Here is a 23,278-nt window from a genome sequence, read left to right as displayed (position 1 = left end):
TCCCTTTTTCCGTTTCTGGGCTGGGATGCTCTCTATCTAGAACTTCTCTGATTGGCTGCTCTCTGGCCTCTCCATGGAGGAGGGGAAGCACTCCCACCCTTTTGTGGGGGAGAAACCATTGAGCCTTTTAAAGTGTAGCCGCCACTCTATCGCCTTAACCTGGCAATAGAGACTTAGGGAATCGAAAAATGCCCCTTCTGTTGGCCTTGGAGGCCTTCAGCTGCCCGCCGTCCTAGCCTCTTTGTTGGGATTTTCTGCAGCAGAAGAGTCCTTCTTGGTACTTCTTTCTGAAGTTTGAGCACTTTTGCGCTTTCCTTTCTACCCTAACTCATGTCACCGCCAGTGGAGATACGCGCCTTCTCTTTCTCTGAGGCTATTGTCCCACATCTCCACGCCTCTGCTTCCCCAAGTCTGTGGGGGATTTTGGGGTGCGTTATCGCTGACGGGAGGAGTTAGCTCCTGCGGAGGCATTATGGGCTGGGTGAAATTTGGACAGCCATTTGGTCCTCAGGTCGGGAGGCACCGCAGGGCCAAGGCCCGAGTTGCCTCTAGAGTCTTGTGGAGGAACCCCGGGGCCGCCAGACTGGAGCAGAGAGCACAGTGCGGCCAGCCTGGGGAGCCGGGTAACCAGCGCGTGAGGTCGGGGAGCCGGGGCCGCTCGGGCCGCCAGGGCAAGGAGGAGGGCGCGGCGGCCGGGGGCTGCGCGGCAAGCGCCGTGCAGCCGGGCCCAGGACGGCCGCCAGGGAGCGCTACGGGCTCCCGCTCGCCCGCCCCCCGGTAGGCGGGGCCGCGCTCTCCCCGCAGCCGCCGCCGCAGCCGCCGCCTGGGCCGCCCCGTGTCCCCGGTGGAGCCGCCGCCGCCGCCGCCGGGAGCTCGATGCGGACGGAGCCCGGGCCGGGCCATGGGGATCCTCAGCATCACGGACCAGGTCAGTCCTCCTGTCCTTTCCCGCTTCCTCTCTCCAGGTCCCGGCGCTGCCGCCACGCGAGTCCGGGGATGTGCGGCCTAGGCTGGGCCCGAGCCCCGGGCTTCCGCGGTTCCCGCCCCACCCCGCGCTCCCCTCAACTGAGCCGGTGTCCTTGGGGGCCTGGCGACCCGCGAGACACCGCAGGAACCCCCTTCAGCCAGGACCCTAGAGCAGAGCCCCTCTAGCGACGCCCCCCTCAAACCTGATGTCTTCCTGCCCCCCCTTGTGGGTTCCGCTCCGGCCCGCTCCCTGAACACCGGTTCTCCCTGCAGCCGCCCCTGGTCCAGGCCATCTTTAGCCGAGATGTGGAGGAAGTGCGTTCCCTCCTCTCGCAGAAGGAGAACATCAATGTGCTGGTGAGTTGAGATCAGGGAGGATGGCTAGCCGGTAATCTGGGCCCTGGTGTTCTGGACCCCTCCCAACTAGCGGGGCGGCTCCGTGTTCTCCTCGGTTCGGATGAAGCCACAGCTCTTTCGACCCCGGGATGGGCGTCCACTCTACCTTTGGGGATGGAGAGCAGGTTAGATTCTGAGCACAGATCAGCGGGGCCGAGGATGTCCAGAAACGGTGTTCTCATTTGAACCATCAGTGTCTGCAGCACCTCCTCCCCTCTTGGAAGGAGATTGTTTCACTAGCCCCTTGCTTGGCCCTGACCCCCCTGACTCCACCCTCCCTAGGTCCTTGCTTTGACCCAGGATTGGGATTTAGGAGGCTGCAGAACCTATGGAAAGAGGTTGTGGGGAAAGACCTGGGGCTCTAAGACTTGGGTTGAGGTCCTCCATAGTTCACCCCCACAGTTGCTCCTCTTTTTTGCCTTCCCAGGACCAAGAGAGGCGAACCCCACTGCATGCTGCTGCCTATGTAGGCGATGTCCCCATCCTCCAGTTGCTACTGATGTCAGGTGAAAGTGGGGAGCTGGAAGGTGTGGCACCTAGGGAGGGGACCTGAGGGGAGGAGTCTCTTTTTTCAGTATCCAAGGATTATTCCCTGGTGCTGGGTCCAGGCGAGGCTACAACTCCATCCCGATTCCCTGGCCTGATTACTGGCTTCCTTCCCTACCTCTTCTTCACCTCCCCTCAAAGGAGGAAATTTTATCCCCACAGGTGCTAATGTCAACGCTAAGGACACACTGTGGCTGACCCCTCTTCATCGTGCTGCTGCCTCCCGAAATGAGGTACAGGTCTCCCACCACCTTTCACTCTTCCAAAAAGGATAAGTTGATTAAAGGTGGAGGTTAAGGGTTGGAGAGCATTAGTCCTCTGCACTACAAGCTGGTCTAACCTAGGGTAGAGAGAAGACCAGACCTTGACTCCTCCCTCTTACCCCTAGAACTGGCTGGTAAGGGGGTGTTGCCAGCTGAGTGGTGCCAGCTGATGTGACGTCAGGGAAGAGCTTAACACTGGGCTGGCAGACTGCAGGGGGCCCTGCTGCCAGGCCTGAGTGACTCATCCCTCCCTGGGGGGCCACCTTGGAGTCTGATCCCACTCTGGGCACTGAGGTTTTTTCCCTTGTGATGGAGGGATGGGAGTAGTGATCTGTTGCATCCCTGCCCCTCAATCTGCATGAAAGTTGACAGCATAGGAGTCAAACATGCCCCTCAGTTCAGTCTGTCAACCCTGGAGAGTGAGAAAAGGAGACTTCTCTCTTGGTTAAACAGTCATTTCCCTGGTTCCGGCCACCAGGGAAGGGGAGGGCCATTTTAGCCTGGGTTTTGGAGAGGAACCAGTATCTGTTTGCTTACCTAGGTAATGAAAATGCTTTTGATGCCTATGGAAGGGTTGAAGGAAGGCATTTGGGGCATTAACGTCACAGGATTGTTTATCTTTCCTAGAACTGGTAGGGGATTGGGATCCTCTACATGTATGGATTTGCTTGGTAGTGGCTATATGTGTGGGCGAAGATTTTCAGGGTCTGGGTTGAGGTACGATACTAAGTGGCTTAAGGAAGAGCAAGGAATCCACGATTTCTTCAGCAAGGTAGGGAAGATTTGAAGCTCCAAGAGGATCCAGAAGAAGGTATCGAGAGGCCAGATATGTTGGAAAAAAGAAATGTGCAGGAGTGAGATGGGGCCACATGTGCCATGCTGACCTATTTTTTCCTTCGTTTCCTATTGTTTACCTCCTGCTCCCCCTCTGTCATCTCTCTTATCCCCTGCTCTTCAACAGAAGGTGCTGGGGCTGCTGCTGGCACATTCAGCAGATGTGAATGCCCGGGACAAGCTGTGGCAGACACCATTGCACGTGGCTGCCGCCAACCGGGCCACCAAGTGTGCCGAGGCTCTGGCACCCCTGTTGAGCAGCCTCAACGTGGCTGACAGGAGCGGACGCAGTGCCCTGCACCACGCAGTGCATAGTGGGCACCTAGAGGTGAGGATCTCTGTCAGTTCACGTCTATCCTAGTGCCTTCCCTTTCCTTCCTACTCACCTTCCCTGGTTTCTGGGCTGTCAGGCCTAAGGCCTAGGGAGAAAAAGCCTGGATGGTTATGTGAGTACTTGGGCTCAAGAGCCGAATAAGTGGTCAAATTAGATGAGAATTCTTGACTTGAACTTTAGGAGGGTGGTAAACTCTGTGGAGACACATGGAAAATGTTCGCATATATGCCTTTTTTCTGAAGTAAGAGTCCATGTCTTTCAATACATTTTCAAGACATTTCAAAATAGTTTAAGAACCATCAGATCACCTGAAGAGACTCACTTGAGTTTCTCTCAGACTTCCATATCTGTGTAGGATCTCCTTAGTACCTGCTTCCTCTGTTCCCTCTAGTTCTCCAGATTGTTCTGCTCAGGAGCAAAGACATTAGGTTGCTTCAGCCTTTTCGGGAGCTGAGGCCTCTGCTCGTAGGTACATTGAACGCACGAACCTGGCTTTGAACAGGTGTCTTTCATATCTTGATACAGACGGTGAACCTACTCCTCAACAAGGGAGCCAGCCTAAATGTCTGTGACAAAAAGGAGCGTCAGCCTCTGCACTGGGCAGCTTTTCTAGGTGAGACAGGATTCACAGGAAGAGCAGGAGTTTGACATTTAGGATTCCTAGGGCAGAAGAGGGGGTTGCAGCCTTCAAAAAGAGGCCCTCAGGGCCTTAGGAGTTCACCCTCCTTAAGAGCATCCCCTCTTCCCAGGGCATTTGGAGGTCCTGAAACTGTTGGTGGCACGGGGAGCAGACCTTGGCTGCAAGGATCGCAAGGGCTATGGGCTACTCCATACAGCTGCTGCCAGTGGTCAGATTGAAGTGGTGAAGTACCTGCTCCGGATGGGGGCCGAGGTCAGAGTGCTGAGCATGGGGGTTGTGGGTGGACAAAAGGCAGGGAGTTGGAGGTCAGAGTCTGTTATCTAGATATAAAGGTGTGGTTTTGGGAGGCATGGAAGATGTTATGAGAAGGTCCGAATGATGCTTACCTTAAGTAACAGTGCCCTCGGTCTTTTGGGTCAAGGACCTGAGGGGGCTGAGGCAGTTGTTGGGATTCTCTAGGCTGTCTGTTTAAACTGATACCTCCCTTACCCCCTTACCCTCACCCCTGGAAATCCAGATCGATGAGCCCAACGCTTTTGGAAACACAGCTTTACACATCGCTTGCTACCTGGGCCAGGATGCTGTGGCTATTGAGCTGGTGAATGCAGGAGCCAATGTCAACCAGCCGAATGACAAGGGCTTCACGCCACTACATGTGGCTGCAGTCTCCACCAATGGCGCTCTCTGCTTGGAGCTGCTGGTCAATAACGGGGCTGATGTCAACTACCAGGTGCCTGAAGGGAATGAGGCTGAGACCAGTGGGGAGAGGAGCCTGGCTCTGGGGGTCCTGACCATATCTTCCCCTCTAGATAACTCTCTGGGGAGTTGTCCACTTGCTGCCTGGGTTGAGCAGATCTTGCCAGGGACCAGGGAGTGTGGGCTAAGAAGATGTCCGTATGACCACGCCATCCTCAGAGATGTGTCCTTTGGAAGGGGGAACAGGGCATTCTCTGCTTTGCCCTGAAAAACAACCAGCCAACCAACCAACCAACCAACCAACCAAACAAAAAACATGTTTCCACAGAGCAAAGAAGGGAAAAGTCCTCTGCACATGGCTGCCATCCATGGCCGTTTCACCCGCTCCCAGATCCTCATCCAGAATGGTATGGCCTCAGGGACTTTGTGCTCCCTTCCCTTCCCCTAGAGAACTCATCTTTAGAAACCGCTTTTCTTCCTTATTCCACCTCCCACCCTATCTTCATTGGGATGAGTACTTGGAGCTCTGAGCTAAGCACCTATGGAAATGGCCCTGCTCTGCCTGCCCCATCCCTTAAGGCTTATGAACAAGATAACAGATGTAGATAACACATCCTTATCCTGGCAGCTGGCATGTACTGAGCACTCAGAACGTAGCTAACTGTTGTGAGTGGTCTGAAGCCTAAGGTCAGTCTGAGTTTGTATGTGTGTTCATCCCCCTCAGGCAGCGAGATTGATTGTGCTGACAAATTTGGGAACACGCCACTGCACGTGGCCGCTCGCTATGGACACGAGCTGCTCATCAGCACCCTTATGACCAATGGCGCAGATACCGCCCGGTGAGTCAGGACCCCTGGCCCCACTTCTAGGCTGCCTCAGATCTGTACAGATCACATCAAACATGGAGGCACGAAGAAACTTGCCAAAGGGAAGCTCACGATCTCCTAGGCTGATGATGGGCCACTGAAAAGAGGTCTCTTAACTGGTCCATCCTTGACCCAAAGGCTGAGACCCAACTTCTCCCCCAGGCGCGGCATCCACGACATGTTCCCCTTGCACTTAGCTGTTCTCTTTGGATTCTCTGACTGTTGTCGTAAGCTTCTTTCCTCAGGTATGTGCTGACCGATTGCGGGTTGGGCAGGTGTATAGTGTTGCAGAGGCCTTTCCTCTCTGCTCAGCACCCTCAGATGGGATCTCTGGCTGTTCTGGCCCTGCAGGTCAGCTGTACAGCATTGTATCTTCACTCAGCAATGAACACGTGCTTTCAGCTGGGTTTGACATCAATACGCCTGATAACCTTGGCCGCACCTGTCTTCATGCTGCTGCTTCTGGAGGGTGAGTTCTCTTCCCTCTCCTGCAGATCTTGAGAAGAGAATTGGGCAAGGGTCGGCCCCTCTTTTTCCTGCCCAAATCTCTCCCCTTCTCACAGTGAGAGCAGTCACAGTAGAAGGGGCTGTCTAGTTCCATCCTTCCTTAGCCCCTCCCTGTGCCTGTGGCTTCTCCTTGAGGCTCTCTTAAACCTCATCTTCCTTTTTAGGAATGTTGAATGTCTTAATTTGCTGTTGAGCAGTGGAGCTGACTTGAGGAGAAGAGACAAATTTGGAAGGTGTGTTGATGTGCAGGGGTGTACATAGGGATTGTCTGATTAGAGAGAGAAATGATAGAATGAGGGGTGGGGAGTTGGAGACTAAGTGAGGAGAATATTACAGAGCAGCTTTTGGCTGCACATCTGAGTGCATTTGGATCTGTCCCTGATTCTTCTGCCCTCCCTCCTCCACTTCTTTCCAGGACCCCACTGCACTATGCAGCCGCCAACGGCAGCTACCAGTGTGCTGTAACACTGGTAACTGCTGGGGCAGGCGTCAATGAGGCTGACTGTAAAGGCTGCTCTCCCCTCCACTATGCTGCCGCCTCCGACACCTACAGGAGGTGAGACTCCCACTTTGGGCCTCTCAACCCCACTCACCTCCCTGAGCCTTCCTCTGATTTCTTCATTCTCCCTCCCACAGAGCGGAACCCCACTCATCTTCGAGCCACGATGCTGAAGAGGATGAGCCACTGAAGGAGTCCCGTAGGAAGGAGGCCTTCTTGTGAGTAGCTGAGAAGACCCCTGGGTTGCTCTTGCCCAGCAGTGCCAACTCTGGTCCTCATTCTCACACCCATTGTGAATCCCACCACCACACTTCTGCTGCCGTGTTGTCGGTCAGCCAGCAGTGTTTGGAGCACTCTCAACTTAGTCCTGGACTAAGCATTGTGAATAAAGACAAAAGTATGAGGCTTAGTTCCTTCCCTCAAGGAATGGATGGTTTCTTGAGAGGATCAGGAAAACCAAATACAAAATCATGTGTTTATTCTACAAGCATCAATTGAGTAATTACTTATTAGATACCAAGTACTGTTCTAGGTACTAAGGATAAAAAATGAATTACCCCAAATTTCTGCTTTTTGAAAGATACCTGAAAGGGGACTTAAACATTCTAATGTAAGATGTTAATAATAGGAGAAACTGGGTACAGAATATTTGGGAGCTCTGTACTATCGTCACAGTTTTTCTCTAAACCTAAGATTATTCTTAAATAAAAGGTTCAGTTTTTAAAAAACAAGTACTTACAATCCAAGAGGCTCAGCTCTGTGACCTTTGGCAAGTAACTTAATCTCTCTGTCCCTCAGTTTCCTCAACCATAGTAGGGATAAGACTGGTATCTACCTCATAGGATCATTATGAGGATTACACGATTAAATGCACATGAAGTACCTAGAAGAACAGTGCTTGAAACATAGCAAGTGCTAAGTACTGTATCATCACTATTAGTACAAGTACTACTAAGCTATAAGAATGGTGCCAAGGGAATACAGAGCAGGAGGCACCTACCTGGGAAGATTGGGGAAGGCCTCCCAGAGAAGGGGATGCAGGGGCCAAGCTTGAAATGAGTAGACTTCAGTTGGGCTGAGAGGAGAAGGCATTTCAGGCAGGGGATCAGCGTGCCTGGAGATGAGGGGAGAGTGTCAATCAGCAGGAGGTTGGTAACTGGCACTTGCACTCTAGGTTCTCTCGGAGAGTGTTCAAAGGATAAAGGAAGGCATTGAAGCCAGAGTGGTTCCCGGCAGACCTGGCAGAGGGGTGGATCTGGAGCTAGGGTCAAAAGGGCAGGAGTTAGCCTACCTAGAGCAGGCTGAGTGTCGGCCAGCTAGGCCTGGAGGGGCTCCCTTGCCCCTCTCCTCTCCTTCTCCCAGAACTGTGGCCTCCAGGACTGGGCCTGTCCCCGCCTCACAGTCTGCTTCTGCCCCCAGCTGTCTGGAGTTCTTACTGGATAATGGTGCAGACCCCTCCCTGCGGGACAGGCAGGGCTACACAGCTGTGCACTATGCAGCCGCCTATGGCAACAGACAGAACCTCGAACTGGTATGTCTGGGATCTAGCCTGGGATAGGGGAGGCAGGGGCAGGGCACACAGTCTACCTTTGTCTTTGTGGATTCTGGGACCAAGGGATGACTGAATTAAATGTGGTCTTTAGATCCAGGGACTCGGGCTTACTGTGGATGAGGAGCAGGGGTAATATCTTGGGAGTTCTCAAACCTTAGCATCTCCTGCCCTGTCCATTGCAGCTCTTAGAAATGTCCTTTAACTGCCTGGAGGATGTGGAGAGCACCATTCCAGTCAGCCCTTTGCACTTAGCTGTGAGTCTCAGCTTTTTCCTTTTGCCTGCCTTGTCCCTACCTGCCCCAGGTCCACACATAGGTACACGCACTTGTGACTCTGTCCTTGGCTTCTGCCTTCTTGCAGGGACATGGCAAGCAGGCAGTGACCTAGAGAGGGGAGGGGGATAGTGCGTGTTAAGAGCCTGAGGGGCCTGAGGAGCTCGTGGGGAGGGCTGCTGCCTGAAATTTCCCCGTGGGCCCCAAGAGCAGAGTGGGGCAGTGTCCCGAGCGATATCCATTGGTTGCCTGTACCATCCCCCTACCAGGCCTACAACGGTCACTGTGAAGCCCTGAAGACACTGGCTGAGACGCTGGTGAACCTGGATGTAAGGGACCACAAGGGCCGGACCGCGCTCTTCCTGGCCACTGAGCGAGGCTCTACTGAGTGTGTGGAGGTGCTTACGGCCCACGGCGCCTCTGCCCTCATCAAGGAGCGCAAGCGCAAGTGGACACCCCTGCACGCTGCTGGTTCGTATGCCCTTTAGGCTGCTCCCTCCCATTGCCACGCCAGGCCTTGGAGACTGGTCCTCAATCCTTCCTGAATGGGATTGGGGTTGAGAGGAAGTGGGGTGAGGAGGATGGAAACATCATGTCCTGGTTCGTAGCTTCCTATACCCTTGCCCCATAATCTCCACCCTCGAACCATTTAGCCTGGACCTGGCCTCCTTCCCTTTGACCATGCCCTGACACAGGCCCCCTTTCCTTCTAGCTGCCTCTGGCCACACTGATTCCCTGCACTTGCTGATTGACAGTGGGGAACGAGCTGACATCACAGATGTCATAGATGCCTATGGACAGTGAGTGTGGGCCAGGGGTGGGGTGCAGGATTTTCCGTTCCTGCCAGGCCCTCAACCTTTCTTCTGCCCCCTCTGTAGAACCCCACTGATGCTGGCCATCATGAATGGCCATGTGGACTGTGTACATCTGCTGCTAGAGAAAGGATCCACAGCTGATGCTGCTGACCTCCGGGGCCGCACTGCCCTCCACCGTGGGGTGAGTGAGCTCCTGGGTCGGGTTGCTCAGAGCCAGGCCTGGATGTGGGAGCACAGGACTCACCAACAGTAGGACATCAGATTGTCCAGCAGGTGGGCCAGGATTTTGTGCCCAGGGTCTTATAGGATTTCACTGCATTTGCTCCAGGATGACTTACCTGACATCTGCAGCTGATTTCCCTGATTACCTTGCTTTGTAATCACATGCAGCCACCTATACACGCCCCCAGACTACCCCAAAATACTCTGCTATCCCTGTCCCATTGGATAATGATGCCACTACCTTGGTCCTTCTTCACTATCACCTGTCCTAAAGCTGCCTCCCCCTCATCCCACAAGATTCTTTTATCCCTTAGTCTCCTTACTCTGCATTATTTCCCACTCCAGAGCACTAGGATTCACTCTCACCATCCTGATTGTACATAGAGAGTGGAGAAAGTTGATGCTGATCTCTAACACTTAGAATCATTGTAAAGACTAGGATGGGAGCCCTGGATGTGGTTCTTACTCCTGTGCCAGCCCCAGTGACTGGCCATTGGAAAGGGAGTGGCTCCTCACCTCCACTCTCCACCCCCATGTCACCCACAGGCAGTGACTGGCTGTGAGGATTGCCTGGCTGCCCTGCTGGACCATGATGCATTTGTGCTGTGCCGAGACTTCAAGGGCCGCACACCCATTCACCTGGCCTCGGCCTGTGGCCACACTGCAGTCCTGCGAACCCTGCTGCAGGCCGCCCTTTCCACAGACCCCCTGGATGCTGGGGTGGATTACAGCGGATACTCGCCCATGCACTGGGCCTCCTACACTGGTACAAGTCTGGAGCCTTTGCAAGCACAGGAATATGCACAGAGACTGAGGACCAGTGGGTTGAGGGAGGGACCTGGTTTGATCTGGATCTGGGAGTGGAATGGAGTGTCAGGAGGTGGGACAGGACAGATGTAGGGTACCTTACTGTCATTTCTCTCCATCACCATTCTTCTTCATATCCAGGACATGAAGATTGTCTGGAGTTGTTACTTGAACACAGCCCATTTTCATACCTGGAAGGAAACCCCTTCACTCCTTTGCACTGTGCAGTGTAAGTCACTTCCTACACCTCAGCCACGCTCAAGGGTCTGTGACTTGGGCAGTCCAATTCCCTTGCCCCTCCTGCTGAGCCATCCTCTTCCCCCAGAATTAATAACCAGGACAGCACCACAGAGATGCTGCTGGGAGCTCTGGGTGCCAAGATTGTGAACAGCCGAGATGCCAAAGGACGGTGAGTGGCAGAAGGCGGGAGAAACCTGTGTTTCTCTGGCCTCTTTATGCTTAAGTGGAAGAGCCTTCCCTATCTCACTCTGCCTTGACCTCCCCGTAGGACCCCTCTTCACGCCGCTGCCTTCGCGGACAATGTCTCTGGGCTCCGGATGCTACTGCAGCATCAGGCCGAGGTGAACGCCACTGACCATACTGGCCGCACTGCGCTCATGATGGCGGCTGAGAACGGGCAGACCGCTGCTGTGGGTGTGTAGGGGCTGTGTATGGAAGGGAGGAGCTTCCCTTGGGTTTTTGCAAGATGGGTCAGCCCTGCTTGTAGGGTTCAGGAAACTGGCGGTTTTGGGTGCTTTACCCTCTGAAGATGGGATGCAAAGTATATGCAGATAGGAGGGTGGAGAACCCAAATGTTCTTGCGGGGAGGTGTCAGTCCCTCTCTGTCCCCTTTCTCTTATAGAATTTCTGCTGTATCGAGGGAAGGCAGACCTTACTGTGCTGGACGAGAACAAGAACACTGCCCTCCACTTGGCTTGTAGCAAGGTACTGCCTGGAGTGGTAGTGATGAGGGCTGCATAGGGCAGAGCTTGAAGAGGGCTGGGACGGGCTTGATAGGAGGTGGGATACTTCTTTGTCTCCCGCTGCCACACTCCCTAACTCCTCCTCTATGGCCTGCCATGCTTCTACTTCACAAATCTCCACTCTCTGTTCCTCTCCCTCAGGGCCATGAGAAATGTGCTCTCATGATCCTGGCAGAAACCCAAGACCTTGGCCTTATCAATGCTACCAACAGTGCGCTGCAGATGTGAGTGCCCAGGGAAGGGGGCTCCTGGCTGGGGGAGGCAGGTGGGTGAAGAAAGAGCCACCTGCATTCCAGGGGCTCTCTGGAGCTCACAGTGTTTGCTTAGTGCCCTTGCTACTCTGGCTGGGGGTAGAAGGTCAACTTGGCCTCCCACTGACTTCATGCTCCTTCTCTTCCCTTTCTTCCAAGGCCACTCCACATTGCTGCCCGGAATGGTCTAGCTTCTGTGGTACAGGCCCTGCTGAGTCGTGGGGCCACAGTGCTGGCTGTGGATGAAGAAGGTGGGTGGGGTCTGGAGCCCCCATCCCTCTTGGGTTTGGGGTCAGGGACATTCTTTAGGAGGTGACTTAAACTTGTTATAAACTGGGTATTCTTCCCAAGGGAACTCTTCAGAACAGGGACCCAACACCGACATGTTAGAGTCTCTGAAGGGAGTCTTCCAGAACTAGGTGGAGCCAGCAGGGTCATCAGGGAGATCCTCTGTACCCCTCAGTGTCCTGTTGCCCGTGTTCCGCCCTTGGCCCCACACTTCAGCAGTCTGTCTGTCAGCCTGCCTAGGCCCTTATGGACCTCAATTTCTGGCCTGCCTTGGCTCCCTCCACAGATAAGAGAGCTCAGGACCCCAGAGAAGGTGAATGGGGACTCAGGGATACAGGACCTTAGTTCTCCCCCTTGCCCTGCAGGTCACACTCCAGCACTGGCCTGCGCTCCCAACAAAGACGTGGCAGACTGCCTGGCCTTGATCCTTTCCACCATGAAGCCTTTCCCACCCAAGGACGCCGTTAGTCCTTTCAGCTTCAGCTTGCTCAAGAACTGCGGCATCGCAGCAGCCAAGACGGTGGGTGGCTGTGGGGCCCTGCCCCACGGGGCCTCCTGCCCCTACAGCCAGGAGCGGCACGGCGCCATTGGGCTAGATGGCTGCTACTCTGAGTAGCCCCCTTCCAGTGTCCCTCTCCCTACTGGTGGCTTGATATCTTATTCTATTTATTTAGAAAAAGTCTATACATTTAGGGCACTTTAAAGGAGAACACGACTGGGTTGGAGGGCGGAGGGGGGAAAAAAAGCACTGGGGAGCAGCCGCTCACCCCTTTGCCACACCATCCCGGCCTGGCAGGGGTCTGGGACTGACAGGGAGCACCCCAGGCCCTTGGTACCCCAAGGGCAGCCCCTTCTGCCAAGTGTCCCAAAATGATTGCTAAATGCCTGGTTCCTCTTCTCTTTTACCCCATCTCTCAGTTCCCCCTTTCTGCTGCCAGCTCCCCAACCTCTTCCCTCTGACTCTCCTCTCTGTGTCCCCCTGCCCCTCCTGCCAGGCAGATCCCCTCTTCTTCCATACCCATCACTGCCTCCCTGCTCGGCCGGCTCCTCCATCCCCGCAGCAGTGAGAAGCCTTAATTTCTGGTACTGTGTGAGCACTCTGGGGGTGTCCCCCTCCCCCTTCAGGGGCAGCTAGTGGACAAGGGGGGAGGGTATTTAGCACTGGGGCCTGGAGCTTTACCCCCACTTCTGTACCCCATCACCCCTAAAGTTCAAATGCAAAACACTTGAAGCAGCAACTACTGTACCTGGGCCCCAATCCTGTACTCTCCCCTGGCTCCTCATATGCAAATCAAGGGCTGGTTCTGCCCCCACAGCCTGCCCCTCTCTGCTTTCCTGGCCTGGCCCCCTAACCACGCACTTTAACCTCGCTTCTTTCTTTTATCTTCTTTTGGGAGGGCAGAGCCTCTGGCCGTTCCCTCCCTGGCTCTCCTCTCCCTTAACTCTGAGGCTTGTCATGAATTTTTAAGTAAGCATTTTATCCTTTAAGGGAAGAAACAAATTAATTTCCCGCGCATTTCAAAACCACAGCCCTAGTATGTCCTATGTGTTTCAGGCATGTGTTTGCATGTGTGTGGAGAGAGGGACCATGTTCTTCCTCCTGTGCCCCCCAACTCCATAGTTCCTCTCTGCTCCCTGTCTGCCACCACCTTCCATTATGTCCAAGAGTACCCACTGCCCCCAGTCACTCCTGATCTGAAGCCAAAGATGGTGGGAGGGGCAGGGCAGACTAGGGACTGTGGCTACTAGGGACCCAGGCTTCCCCTCCAGTGTGAGGATGAAGCTCTGATCTAAGGAGCATCCAACAGACACTGCGGCTTGGTCCCTGCCTTCCCAGCAGCAGGGAGAGATGGGGTTGAACTAGGGGCTGCACTGAGAAGATTCCTCAAAGTGGCAACCCAAAAGCCAAACTGGGCCCGGGTGGGGGCAGTTTTTTCTCTAAATGTAGCATTGAATTTGGCCCTGGTCCCTTCAAATGCCCTGTCCATCCAGCTCCTAGCTAAGCCTCCTGGACAGTTGGACCCGCTCCCACTCCCGTATCCCAGTGTTCCCTTCCTCACACTCAATACCTCAGCCCGGGGCCAAGACACAGAACTTGAATAGAGGTCATGCCCCCTCCACCCCCACAGTGCATCCTTGCCCAGTTTGGCTGCCATCAGTATTGTCCCCTGAGAACTGGACAGGCTTCGTTTACACAGAAGAGGGTCTCCCCGCAAGGGATCCCTCAGTCTCCTGCCCCTACCCACACTTGCTTTATTCACAGTCTTACCCATTTTTCACTTGTGGCCCCTGCAAATCTTGCCACCCTTGCCGAGGGTGGGCTGAGGGAAGAGGGGCCATCCCAGGGCCCCTCCCTCCCTAACAGATACCCTTAACCATACCTCATGCTGGTTCCCTAATGCCTGGGGTGTTTGTCCAAGTCCTTATTATTATTATTTTTTTTTTTGTCATGGCCCTTTTTATCCTCTCTGTGTGTCTTGCTTTCCCCACCCCTCAGTTCCTAAACCATTTCAAAGCTTCCTGATGACCATTACTGGTAAGAAGGATTGTGCAGCTTTTTAGTTTTTATTTTTGTTTTCAAAGCCAAAGGGCCTTGAGACGCCCTCTTGCCCACCTCCCTTCACACTCTGTCCTCCCCTGTATGACAATCAATGTGACCTCTCTTAAGGGCTGCAGCCCCCCACCCCCCATCCCCCATCCTGCTGGTTTTGCAGAGCTTGCCCCCAAACTTCGATTCTCTTCCTGGAATCTTCCCATTCCACCCCCTCCCTCTCATTTTGGTGCTGGGAATTAGGTGGTGGGGGGCAGGGGAACAGGAAGTTGGGACCTCCAGAGAAGACTCTTGGGGTACCAGTCGTGTTCTCCTTTATCAACGTTTGGCAATGACAGGAAGAATTGGAGTATTTGTCGTGAGCCCCATTGTTTTGCTAGATGAGATTTCCGGTGGCTGCCCACTCCCTGCTGCCCCTTCAGCATACCTGTCAGCAGTGCTGAGTAGGTGGGGCCTCCTCTGTCCCTCCTCATGTGACTGTGAGGAGGCCTGGAAGACAAGCAGCCTCCTTTCCTTATGCCAAAGGAAATCCCACACCCTACCCCCGGGTTCTCCAGCCCCTAGTGTTTTTTGAAGCATTTTGACCATTCTCATGGCCACTGCATATTTATTTTAATGTTAATATTTTTTTAAACCTCTTTGACTTAAACGGGTGTGGAGAAGTAAAACAGGCAGAATGCCCCCCAATCTTCAGGGGGTAGGGTGGGGAGGAAACCTCTCCTTCCCTTAACCTGCCCTCTTTCCCTTCCCCTCTCCCACCGCAGCTCTAAAGCACTTGCTTCAAGTTAATAAGCACTTTTGAGAAAAAGCCTATTTCAAGTGAGGACCCTGGGAGCCGCCCCAGGTCCCAGCAAAGGAGACAGCGAGGGCTACATAGGAGACAGGGAAACAGATGTGTGAATCAGAGGGCGAGATGAAAAGAGCCAGTTTTTAGTTTCTGATTTTTGGGGCATACGTTTCTGATTGGGCGGTGGCTTTGGTAGGGTTGTGTACTATCCTTCAGAAAAACAAATGGCACAAACTGTGGGTCCCAGGATGGACCAACAGACCCAGGTCACTGCCACTGTCCAGCTGAGACTGATGGGCCACCTCCCCCATCCCCTGGCCCCCTGAGCCATAGGACTGCTGAAAACCACTGAATGTACAGCCCAGGTTGGGGTGGGGAGCAGCCCCTGGGGGAGGGGGCTTCTCCTTTTGTTTGGTGCTGTGGGGGTGGGAGAGATGAGACTGAGGGACTGCCACCCCACTTAGACATGTGTTCCTTGGGGTGGAGGGGCTGAGGAGGGCCCACCTCCCTCTCCAGCCCCAGCCATGGCCCCTCTTCCTTCCTCATCCCTATCCGTTTGACTGTAAGTCCAGCTCACCTTTGCCTTCAATATGTAACCAAAGGAAAACTCAATACTGTTTCCACCGCTGTCTGCCCACCCAAGCACCTTCTTACTCCCTAGACCTAGAAGGGGAGAAGAGGCTGGGGGCACGTAGGGCCAGAGCGAACGGTTCTGCAGCTGTACCCCCAAAACCTTCTCTGGGGTCTTGGAAGGGGCCCTGAGAGGTGGGGTGAGGCCAGGCTAGAGGGGCTGGGAGCAGACACGCTCTGGATCTTGTGCACATGCGTGTTTCTTTGTCTGAATGACTCCAGTGACTGTGCTCCAGCAGGGAGGCCCCTTCCTCCTTTCCTCTCCACCATTCTTCACCCTCTCCCCACACCCAGTGTTCATGCCCCGCCTCCCCTTCCCACCGCAAAGGAAAATAGCCTTACAGACCCTAGCCCAGAAACCCTCCTCCTGGGGCAAACCACTGTGGGGCCCCATCCTGCCTAGTTTGAACCTTACCTTGTAAGGAGGAGGGCAAAGGAGCCCCTTCCCCCCATTGTGATGGCTCCAGCCCTCCACGGCCTTGACCCATGTTGGGCAAGGGCGGATGTGAGGAATATTTGAGGACCAAGCCCAGTGGTCTGGGAAGAGGGAGGTAGAGAGGGAAGGGGCTGACTTGAGGACTCCCACCTCCCAACCCAACCCCTAGAGAAGTGACCAAATCCCAGAGATGAGAGGAAGCTGGGGTGGGGAGGGTCTGCTCTATGAATTACTTGAAGGTACTGATTCCGAGGCTGCTGTTGCCCACTTGGGTGTGAGGAGGACACTGTCACTGCATCTGGGAGGGCAGAGGGTGGCGGGTGATGAGAGGATCCGCCCTTGGCCCGCACTCACTCCTGCTAGGCCCCTTCCCTGGGGAGCCTGGCTTTGCCCCCAGGGAAATTGGGGAGAGCCTTCCCCTCCCATCTTCATCCCTCACTCTGGGCACCCTCTCCAATTGCACTAAAGTAGCTGTTGTGCCAGTCTTACCCCCACACCAGGGTGGGGTCTGCTTCCAGTCCTTTTTCTCCCATGGCCTCCGCTCCCGTCCCAGACAATCTCCTTGTTCCCTGTATTCCTGGATAGCTCAGCTTTGTATGTGTGTGTTTGGGGGTGGGGTGGGTTATGGCTGGAGTGGTTTAGGGGTTTGTTTTGGGAAGGGCTAGGGGGGAAAGATGGAGATTGTCTCCTACTCCCTTCCTCAATTCCAAGCCACAGAAGCCTGGGAGGGAGGGTGCCTACTCTCGCTGCCGCGTGTCTTGCAGATGTGCCAAAATGGGGGTGGGTGGGAGGGGAGGGTGCCTGGCAGAGCGGCCCCCAGGGTGGCTCTCTCAAAGCAATACAGTTCCTCCTGCCTGGGGGACGGCAAGACAGGGGAGAGGGTTGGGTTGGGGACCTGGGGGTTCCCTGTGTACAGCTGTGTATAATCAGGGGTGTTCTCTGTCTGGTACCCGCCGTGGGCGTCTATGTGTGTGTGATCCTCCCGTTCCCCATGCCCTGCATGACCTGTGATGCTGCAGACACCACCATCCTGTGTGCAGAGGTGTTTTGGGGGCACTGAGGGGCATGTTCCATGTCCTTTTGCACCCTCCACCCTGTGACCCATGTACTCGGTTGTAGGAAGTAAAAAGAACTGAGCACAATTCACTGGATTCTAGTTGAATCTTTCTCTAAGCAATTTTCCCCTTCCTGCCCTTCTCCCTGCCCCAGATCCGCCTGTGGTGCTAGCGTTGGGGTCGGGGGTGTTTAATGCTGGTGGGCAGCAATAAAGGGCAGATCTGCCCAGATGCCTGTATTTCCAGGGTGCTGAGGGCAGCAGGAAAAAGTGGGGACCTCAGTGCATTGCCCCACCCCTCCCCCTCCTCCCTGGGCTAAAGCACAATGCTCTCCCTGCAGAATTATGCACCCTGCACTCTCCAGGTCCCTACTCACGTCCTCCCCTGACCTGCTTTGAGCCCGTCTCCCACCACATCCTGGTTTTCTATGCTGTTTTGGTGCAAGTACAACTGTCATAGTCATGGCTTTGGGATGGGTTCTGTTTATTAAAATCCTATTGCTCCTACTGGCCCTGTGTCCCGCCTCCATTCCTGTGGTTGGGGGGAAGGAAGGGCAAGCTGGACGCCTTTCCACTGGCCCCCATCAGCCATCAGAGACCGGGGGCTGTAGCTGCTCCTCCAGCAGAGCTATGGTGAGCATGAGGCTGCTCCCCAGCAGCAGCCCCAGCCCCTGCAGTAGCACCTCGAGCGTAGGGAGGGGCTCAGGAGGACGAAGAAGGGCTGGTAGCTGAAAGAAAAAGAATGTCAGGATCTCGACCTTGTTTCTATCCCCAAAACATGAGAGGAAAGTATCAGGAAGTATCAGCAGCCCCTGCCCAAACACTTCCAGCCTGTTGTTTCTTAGGCCCTGTGGCCCTGTGGCCCTGTGGTCCAGCACACTTCCCAGTGGCCAGCGATGGAAATGGGGGGATTGATACTTCCCTCCTCCACACCCCGCCTCCCCCCTTCCCGTGTTTTCTCCTCATCACCCCACACCTCACCATGTCCACAAGGGCCACATAGAGGAAGACCCCAGCAGTGATCCCAAACACCCAGGGAGTGAGGGGACAGGGCCCAAACTGAGCCCCACCCCCAGAGCTGCACCCCCCAGTCCCAGAGCTCCAGACACCAGGCTTAGCAGCAGCAGCCGCCGAAAGGGCAGCCCTGCCCGGAGCAGCATTGCGTAATCACCTGTTGGGAAGAGAGAATAGGATAGGAGGGACTAAGCCAGGGTTGCCCCTCACCCGTGTTACCTACCAGCCTCCAAGTTCCACCCCAGCCCCACTTCTGCCATTCCTACCCAGTTCATGGGGCAGCTCATGGCAGAAGACCGCTAGGGTGGTGCTGAAGCCACTGGAGAAGCCATCAGAGAAGGCAGCACCTGGGTTGACAGGACTGGAGGTGAGCAGTCTGGAAGAAAGCTCTCTCCAGGCCAGGGGCCTACATTCCCGCTCTGGTCCTCTCATCTTCCCACTTCCTGTTAGCCCACTGCTAGCCCTAGCCAATAACTAGAAGCCTCTGACCTGCCTTCCCCCATCCCCCCACCTCACCTATGGCCAGCCCATCAGTGAGGTTGTGTAGACCATCTCCCAGGAGGACCATCCATGTTATATTGGCATCACTGCCACCCTGATGTCCGTGACTGTGAGCTTGGTGCCCAGGAGGGGCTGGGGCTGTTGGGGACTGGCTATCCTGCTCCCTGTGGCCCTGAGCCCCTGGATCTGCAGGAAGAAGGACAAGGACCATGTTGGTGGCTGCAAGTGAGAATGGGAGCCGGGACCCTACTCTTCATTTTCTCCTCTAGTCACCTGGAGCTGCCGGTAGGGGCTGAAGTGCCATCCCACTGCCATCCTCTGGGTCCAGGTTTGGTGTTCCAAGATCTTTTCTTTTGCGCCTGCAGCATCTCTGAAATAGGAGGGTATCCCTCCCGGTAGAGGAGGCAGCAGCGCTGCAGTCTAAGGAGAGGCCACACTACTGGCTGGGAAAATGAACACCTGGTTCTGTTTCTGGCACTTGGGGTGTTTTTTTGGCCTCTACTCTCTTCCCAGGCTTGCACCTCCTTGTTTCTTGTTGCCTTGAACTCCAGAGAGGAGGCCATTCCTGGGTCTATACTGAGGGATCCCTACCCACTCCCTGGTAGTGGTCAGGGCCTCGAGTCAAGCAAATGGCAGAGCCAGGAGCACACTCGGCCCCTCACCTCCTGGCTCCTGTGGCCAGTTCTTGGCTAGGACTCTGGTCTCGGCAGAAGGAGGAAAAAAGGGAGTCACTCACTGGCCTGAGCCCTCGGTGCTGTAGCACGTTCTCCAGCATGAAGAGCAGGAAGAGACCGCCGAGCACTGACAGCCCTGGACCCAGGTCTTCCTCTGGTTGCCCACTAGGTCCGGCATGCTTCCCTCCTTGTGCCTGACAGAGAGGAGGTGAGGGCAGACCCCAGAAGACCCTGCACCGGACAACATCCCCCTCCTGGGTGGGAAGTGGCAAGTCTTCACTCATACTCTGCTAGAAGGCAGCTGTGGGCTGACAGAGAGGGAGGGGATACCCTATGACTGGGAACACCTTGGATATGAGGGGGCTCTCTGTGGCGGGGAGTGGCAGGGGAACAAGGAAGGGGCTCCACGTACATGCGGCAGCAGGTGTAGCAGCGCATCCCCACAAAGAGTGCCCACGGCCAGGGCCCCCAGGAAGCCCAACAGGGGCCGCAATAGACGAGATCCCAGGAGCCGCAGCAGCAGCAGGGAGAGGGGAGCAGGGAGGCTGAGCAGCAGGACTGCCAGGGCACTATGAACCAGGGCTGGGGAAAATCGGGCTGAAGTTAGGCTGGGGCTGAGGGGGTGGGGCTCAGAGGCAAAGATATGCTGCAAGGGGAGGCAGAACCCCAGTGAAACCCCTTTCTTGGCATGGGTCCCACTCCCTACCAGGGTTCAGAGTGCTCCGCCACCCACTCTCACCCACTGACCAGACAGTAGATCCCCTGGGGGATTTGGGGCCAGGGCCTGGATGCAGACACGGCTGTCAATCTGATAAAGCAGGGCTGGGCACAGCAGAGCGAACTGATGAGGGGTCAGAGGAGCAGCAGGGCTCAGGCCAAAATTGACCAGCAGCTGGGAGCCATTCAGACACTAGGGGAGTTAGGAGTCATACATTGAACTGTGACTCAGATAGGTAATGTCTGCCCTTCCATTTTGCATGGACTGCTGGGTCTCTCCCAGGGTCCCCAGTGCATCAGGGCCTGGGGAAAGGTACGTATAATAATAAGTGTGTATTCATTATTAATGATTATTCAACCCAACGCAAATAGTTTAATGCAGATTGGGTGCTAGTGAACATTACTACCATATCCCAAGCACCTGATGATTTCATTGATTTGGTCATGGAGTTGCTTGGACAACAAGGAGTCTAGAATCTTAGAAGGGAAGAGAACCTGAAATGCCATCGACCTTTCTCTCAATAGCCCTGTCACATGTTTATCCAGCCTTCGCTTGAATGCTGCCTCCGATGGGGTGCTCACTCTCACCAGGCCTGTTTCAGAGTTAGCTTTGGGCTGCCGTCTGGTGCACGTGGAACAAGTTAATTGTCTTTCTAGATGAAGACAGCTGTCAGCTCCCTGCAAGTCTCAGCTTACCCTGGGCTGCTTCTCTGGTTTCTTTGCTTTGCCAAGTGTGACCCATAAACTAGGTCTTGGAGTTCTAGGTGTGGCTTATCTGCTCTACGCCCAGAGGGAACATTTTTCATATTGGAATAACATACCCTAAGACCACATCTGGATTTTTTTTTTTAAATAACTATTAATTACTGACTTTAAATATTTCATGCTAATCCAAATCTCATGGCTCCTTCTCCCTCTCCAGAGATCATCAGACTCACATCCTCATTCAGATGGTCAGCCAATGAATGGTCCAGCAGCAGAAGCCTGTGAAATAGGTCCAGGCCCGAAGGGGCTGGCCCATGGGGTGGTGGTGGGGCCTTTGGTTCCTCCAGGTCACCCCACCCGGAGGGATCCAGAGGCAGCTCAGCCCAGACATCCACACTCAACTCAGGGTTCTGTGGCCTGGAATGGATGGGTGGGATAGCAAGTCAGACTTGCTCATGTTCTCTGGGAAACTTCCTTGAGAGGCTGCCAGGGAGCTTAGTGGAAAAGGAATGACTTGCCTCTGGCTGCAGTTACTGGGACCCAGAATGGAATGTCAGATCCCTGGGAGGATCTAAGAATTGTCAGTTTATAGGAATGGGAGCCATGGGGGTGAGAGGAAACAGGGGCAAGGGAATAGCCAAAAATGCTACAAATTGGGAGCCAAGTCAGCCTGGAGACATTGAGCATTGTTGGGATTGAGAGCAAGGAATTGAAGGGCCCAGGGATTTGGAAGAGGAGAGAATTAGAAGGCAGTAGAAGCAAAAAGTGCCTTGAAGAGATACAAGGAATCAGGTACTGAAATTTTCTAATCCCTGGAATCTGATTTTAGGAGCCAGGAAATTTAGGCAACTGGAGACTGATCTAAACACTGAGAAGAACTGGGATGTGAGATTTTAGGGTAGGAGAAGGGTTTAGTACCTGTGCGTGGAATTGTCTCCAGCTGGGGGTGCAGCCCGACCAGCTGGAGGCCCGTGGTGTCCCAGGCGCAGCCCCTGGACTCGGCCTAGCCCCAGGCTGTGGAGAAGCCTTGCAAGACCCCCTGCAGTCAGTGTGCCATTTTCCCCGTATAGGCCGAACAACTGGGCCAAGTAATGGTTCTGCTCCTGCTCAGCAGGGCCCAGGTTGGGGGCTGAGCCCTCTCCCCAGCCCAAGGCCACACATATACACAGGCCAGCTAGCAGATGACTCACTGGGAGCCCCATTACTGGGGGAAACTGGTCAGAGGCTCTGGTTCCAGCTTCTATTCCCCCTGGAACATTCTGAGGACTGTGCCCTGGAAGAACAAGGAAGAAGGAGTGGGGTTCCTGCCCTTCTGTCTAGCTCAGGGCCAGAAGGGATTCCTCACTCCTGGTAGAGTCCCCACCTTAAATCCAGCAGCACCTCCCACTCTAGCCTCCTTCTTCCTTCCCCATTGCCTCCTCCTGAAACAACCTCTCTTTTCATTTGCCAGCTCCTAGAATAGGTTCCGTGACCAGAGTGCTGCCCTCACTTAATCCAGAGCTGACAGTCCATTCCCTGTCCCCTAAACCCCACCCCTCAACCTTTCCCCATCTCTTTATCCCCCCTCAATCCCCAGAACTTCCCCCCTACTGGTAGCATAAGAGCTCCGCTCCGTCACCTCAGGTCCCTGTCAAGCCTTGCTGTGGACGCTAAGAGGTTCCTGAGTCAGGTAGGAGAGCCAGGCTCAGCCTCCAGGTGCCCAGGTGGAGTGGAGGCCACGTCAGATGGAAGGCTGGGATGGACAAGCCCCCTCCCCCCAGCCCACCTGCCTTGGGGCGGGGTCAGGGGGTGGGGCAAGTGTGGGAAGGCTCACTGGGGAGAGGAGTTAATGGTTCACTGGTTTCTTGGGTAGGGGTCAAAGGTCAGTCTCTGCTGGGGGGGCCCCCAGTAGGGAGGGGCCACCCTCTGTCCCTGGAAAAGCCACATGGCTAAGGAGAATCTGGGTCTAGCCTTTTCTTCTAAATAATCCACTCCCTAACCCACTTGGTCCCATTTTAGTGTTTCCCTGCTTATATTCCTACCCCACCTACCTTACTTCTGGCACTAGGCTTCATTCATCTCCACCCTTATCCCCACATTCTCTGAGGAATTTGGACCCAGGTGTCCCTAAGCCGGAGAGGAGTGTGAAGACGCAGAGAAGTGGCAACCCCAGATGCATGGGAAAATATTGTTTTTAGCAATTTTTCACACCAGAGAATAAGAGCCAGAGCTCAGAATCGATGACCAAGAAAGAGGAAGCTCTGGTGGGAAGATGAAAGAAGTATCTGGGCTCCCTCAAGTGTCCCACCTGGCTTAAGATCAGGGGAGCACAATCTGATTGGGGTGATTGGTTCAGGGGCTGAAGTTGGTATTACCTGACAGCAGGAGACAGGACGCCCAGAGGAAGGGGGACACAGCCTTCTTGGTTCCAGCTGTGAGGAGGGGGGGTAGGTAGGCCCGCGGGCAAGGGTCACCTGCAGGGAGGGAGCAGGG

General features: G+C 54.8%; 2 protein-coding genes across 3 annotated transcripts; one reads left to right on the top strand and one right to left on the bottom strand.

Moving 5' to 3' along the window:
• Positions 1 to 792: 792 nt before the first annotated feature.
• ANKRD52 (ankyrin repeat domain 52) lies at positions 793 to 17,702 on the top strand. 2 transcript variants are annotated; one of them, XM_039865673.1, is made up of 28 exons: positions 793 to 928; positions 1,240 to 1,323; positions 1,790 to 1,868; positions 2,071 to 2,141; positions 3,133 to 3,333; positions 3,865 to 3,952; positions 4,089 to 4,231; positions 4,497 to 4,709; positions 5,004 to 5,082; positions 5,400 to 5,514; positions 5,704 to 5,786; positions 5,893 to 6,010; positions 6,213 to 6,281; positions 6,464 to 6,604; positions 6,685 to 6,765; positions 7,967 to 8,078; positions 8,282 to 8,353; positions 8,641 to 8,842; positions 9,084 to 9,171; positions 9,250 to 9,367; positions 9,955 to 10,174; positions 10,357 to 10,444; positions 10,541 to 10,624; positions 10,724 to 10,869; positions 11,078 to 11,160; positions 11,340 to 11,422; positions 11,609 to 11,700; positions 12,103 to 17,702. In XM_039865673.1, the coding sequence occupies exons 1-28, from the start codon at positions 902 to 904 to the stop codon at positions 12,351 to 12,353; spliced, it is 3,231 nt and encodes a 1,076-aa protein (XP_039721607.1). In that variant the 5' UTR covers positions 793 to 901; the 3' UTR covers positions 12,354 to 17,702. The 2 variants fall into 2 exon arrangements, with proteins under 2 accessions (XP_039721607.1, XP_039721606.1); XM_039865672.1 differs by having other exon boundaries at positions 794 to 928; positions 2,050 to 2,141; positions 12,103 to 15,687.
• Positions 17,663 to 23,278, bottom strand: SLC39A5 (solute carrier family 39 member 5). Its single transcript, XM_039865685.1, is given in 12 exon segments — positions 17,663 to 17,923; positions 18,177 to 18,244; positions 18,247 to 18,366; positions 18,476 to 18,556; positions 18,726 to 18,896; positions 18,984 to 19,080; positions 19,447 to 19,578; positions 19,797 to 19,966; positions 20,132 to 20,294; positions 21,040 to 21,223; positions 21,725 to 22,079; positions 23,161 to 23,278. Coding segments are annotated over 11 exon segments (1,614 nt in total). The 5' UTR covers positions 22,009 to 22,079; positions 23,161 to 23,278; the 3' UTR covers positions 17,663 to 17,779.

Source organism: Pteropus medius, unplaced genomic scaffold, assembly GCF_902729225.1.
Source record: "Pteropus medius unplaced genomic scaffold, Ma_sr-lr_union100, whole genome shotgun sequence".
Taxonomy (NCBI): Eukaryota; Metazoa; Chordata; class Mammalia; order Chiroptera; family Pteropodidae; genus Pteropus; species Pteropus medius.
Note: the sequence above shows the minus strand (reverse complement) of the source record. Positions and strands in the feature narration are given on the sequence as shown.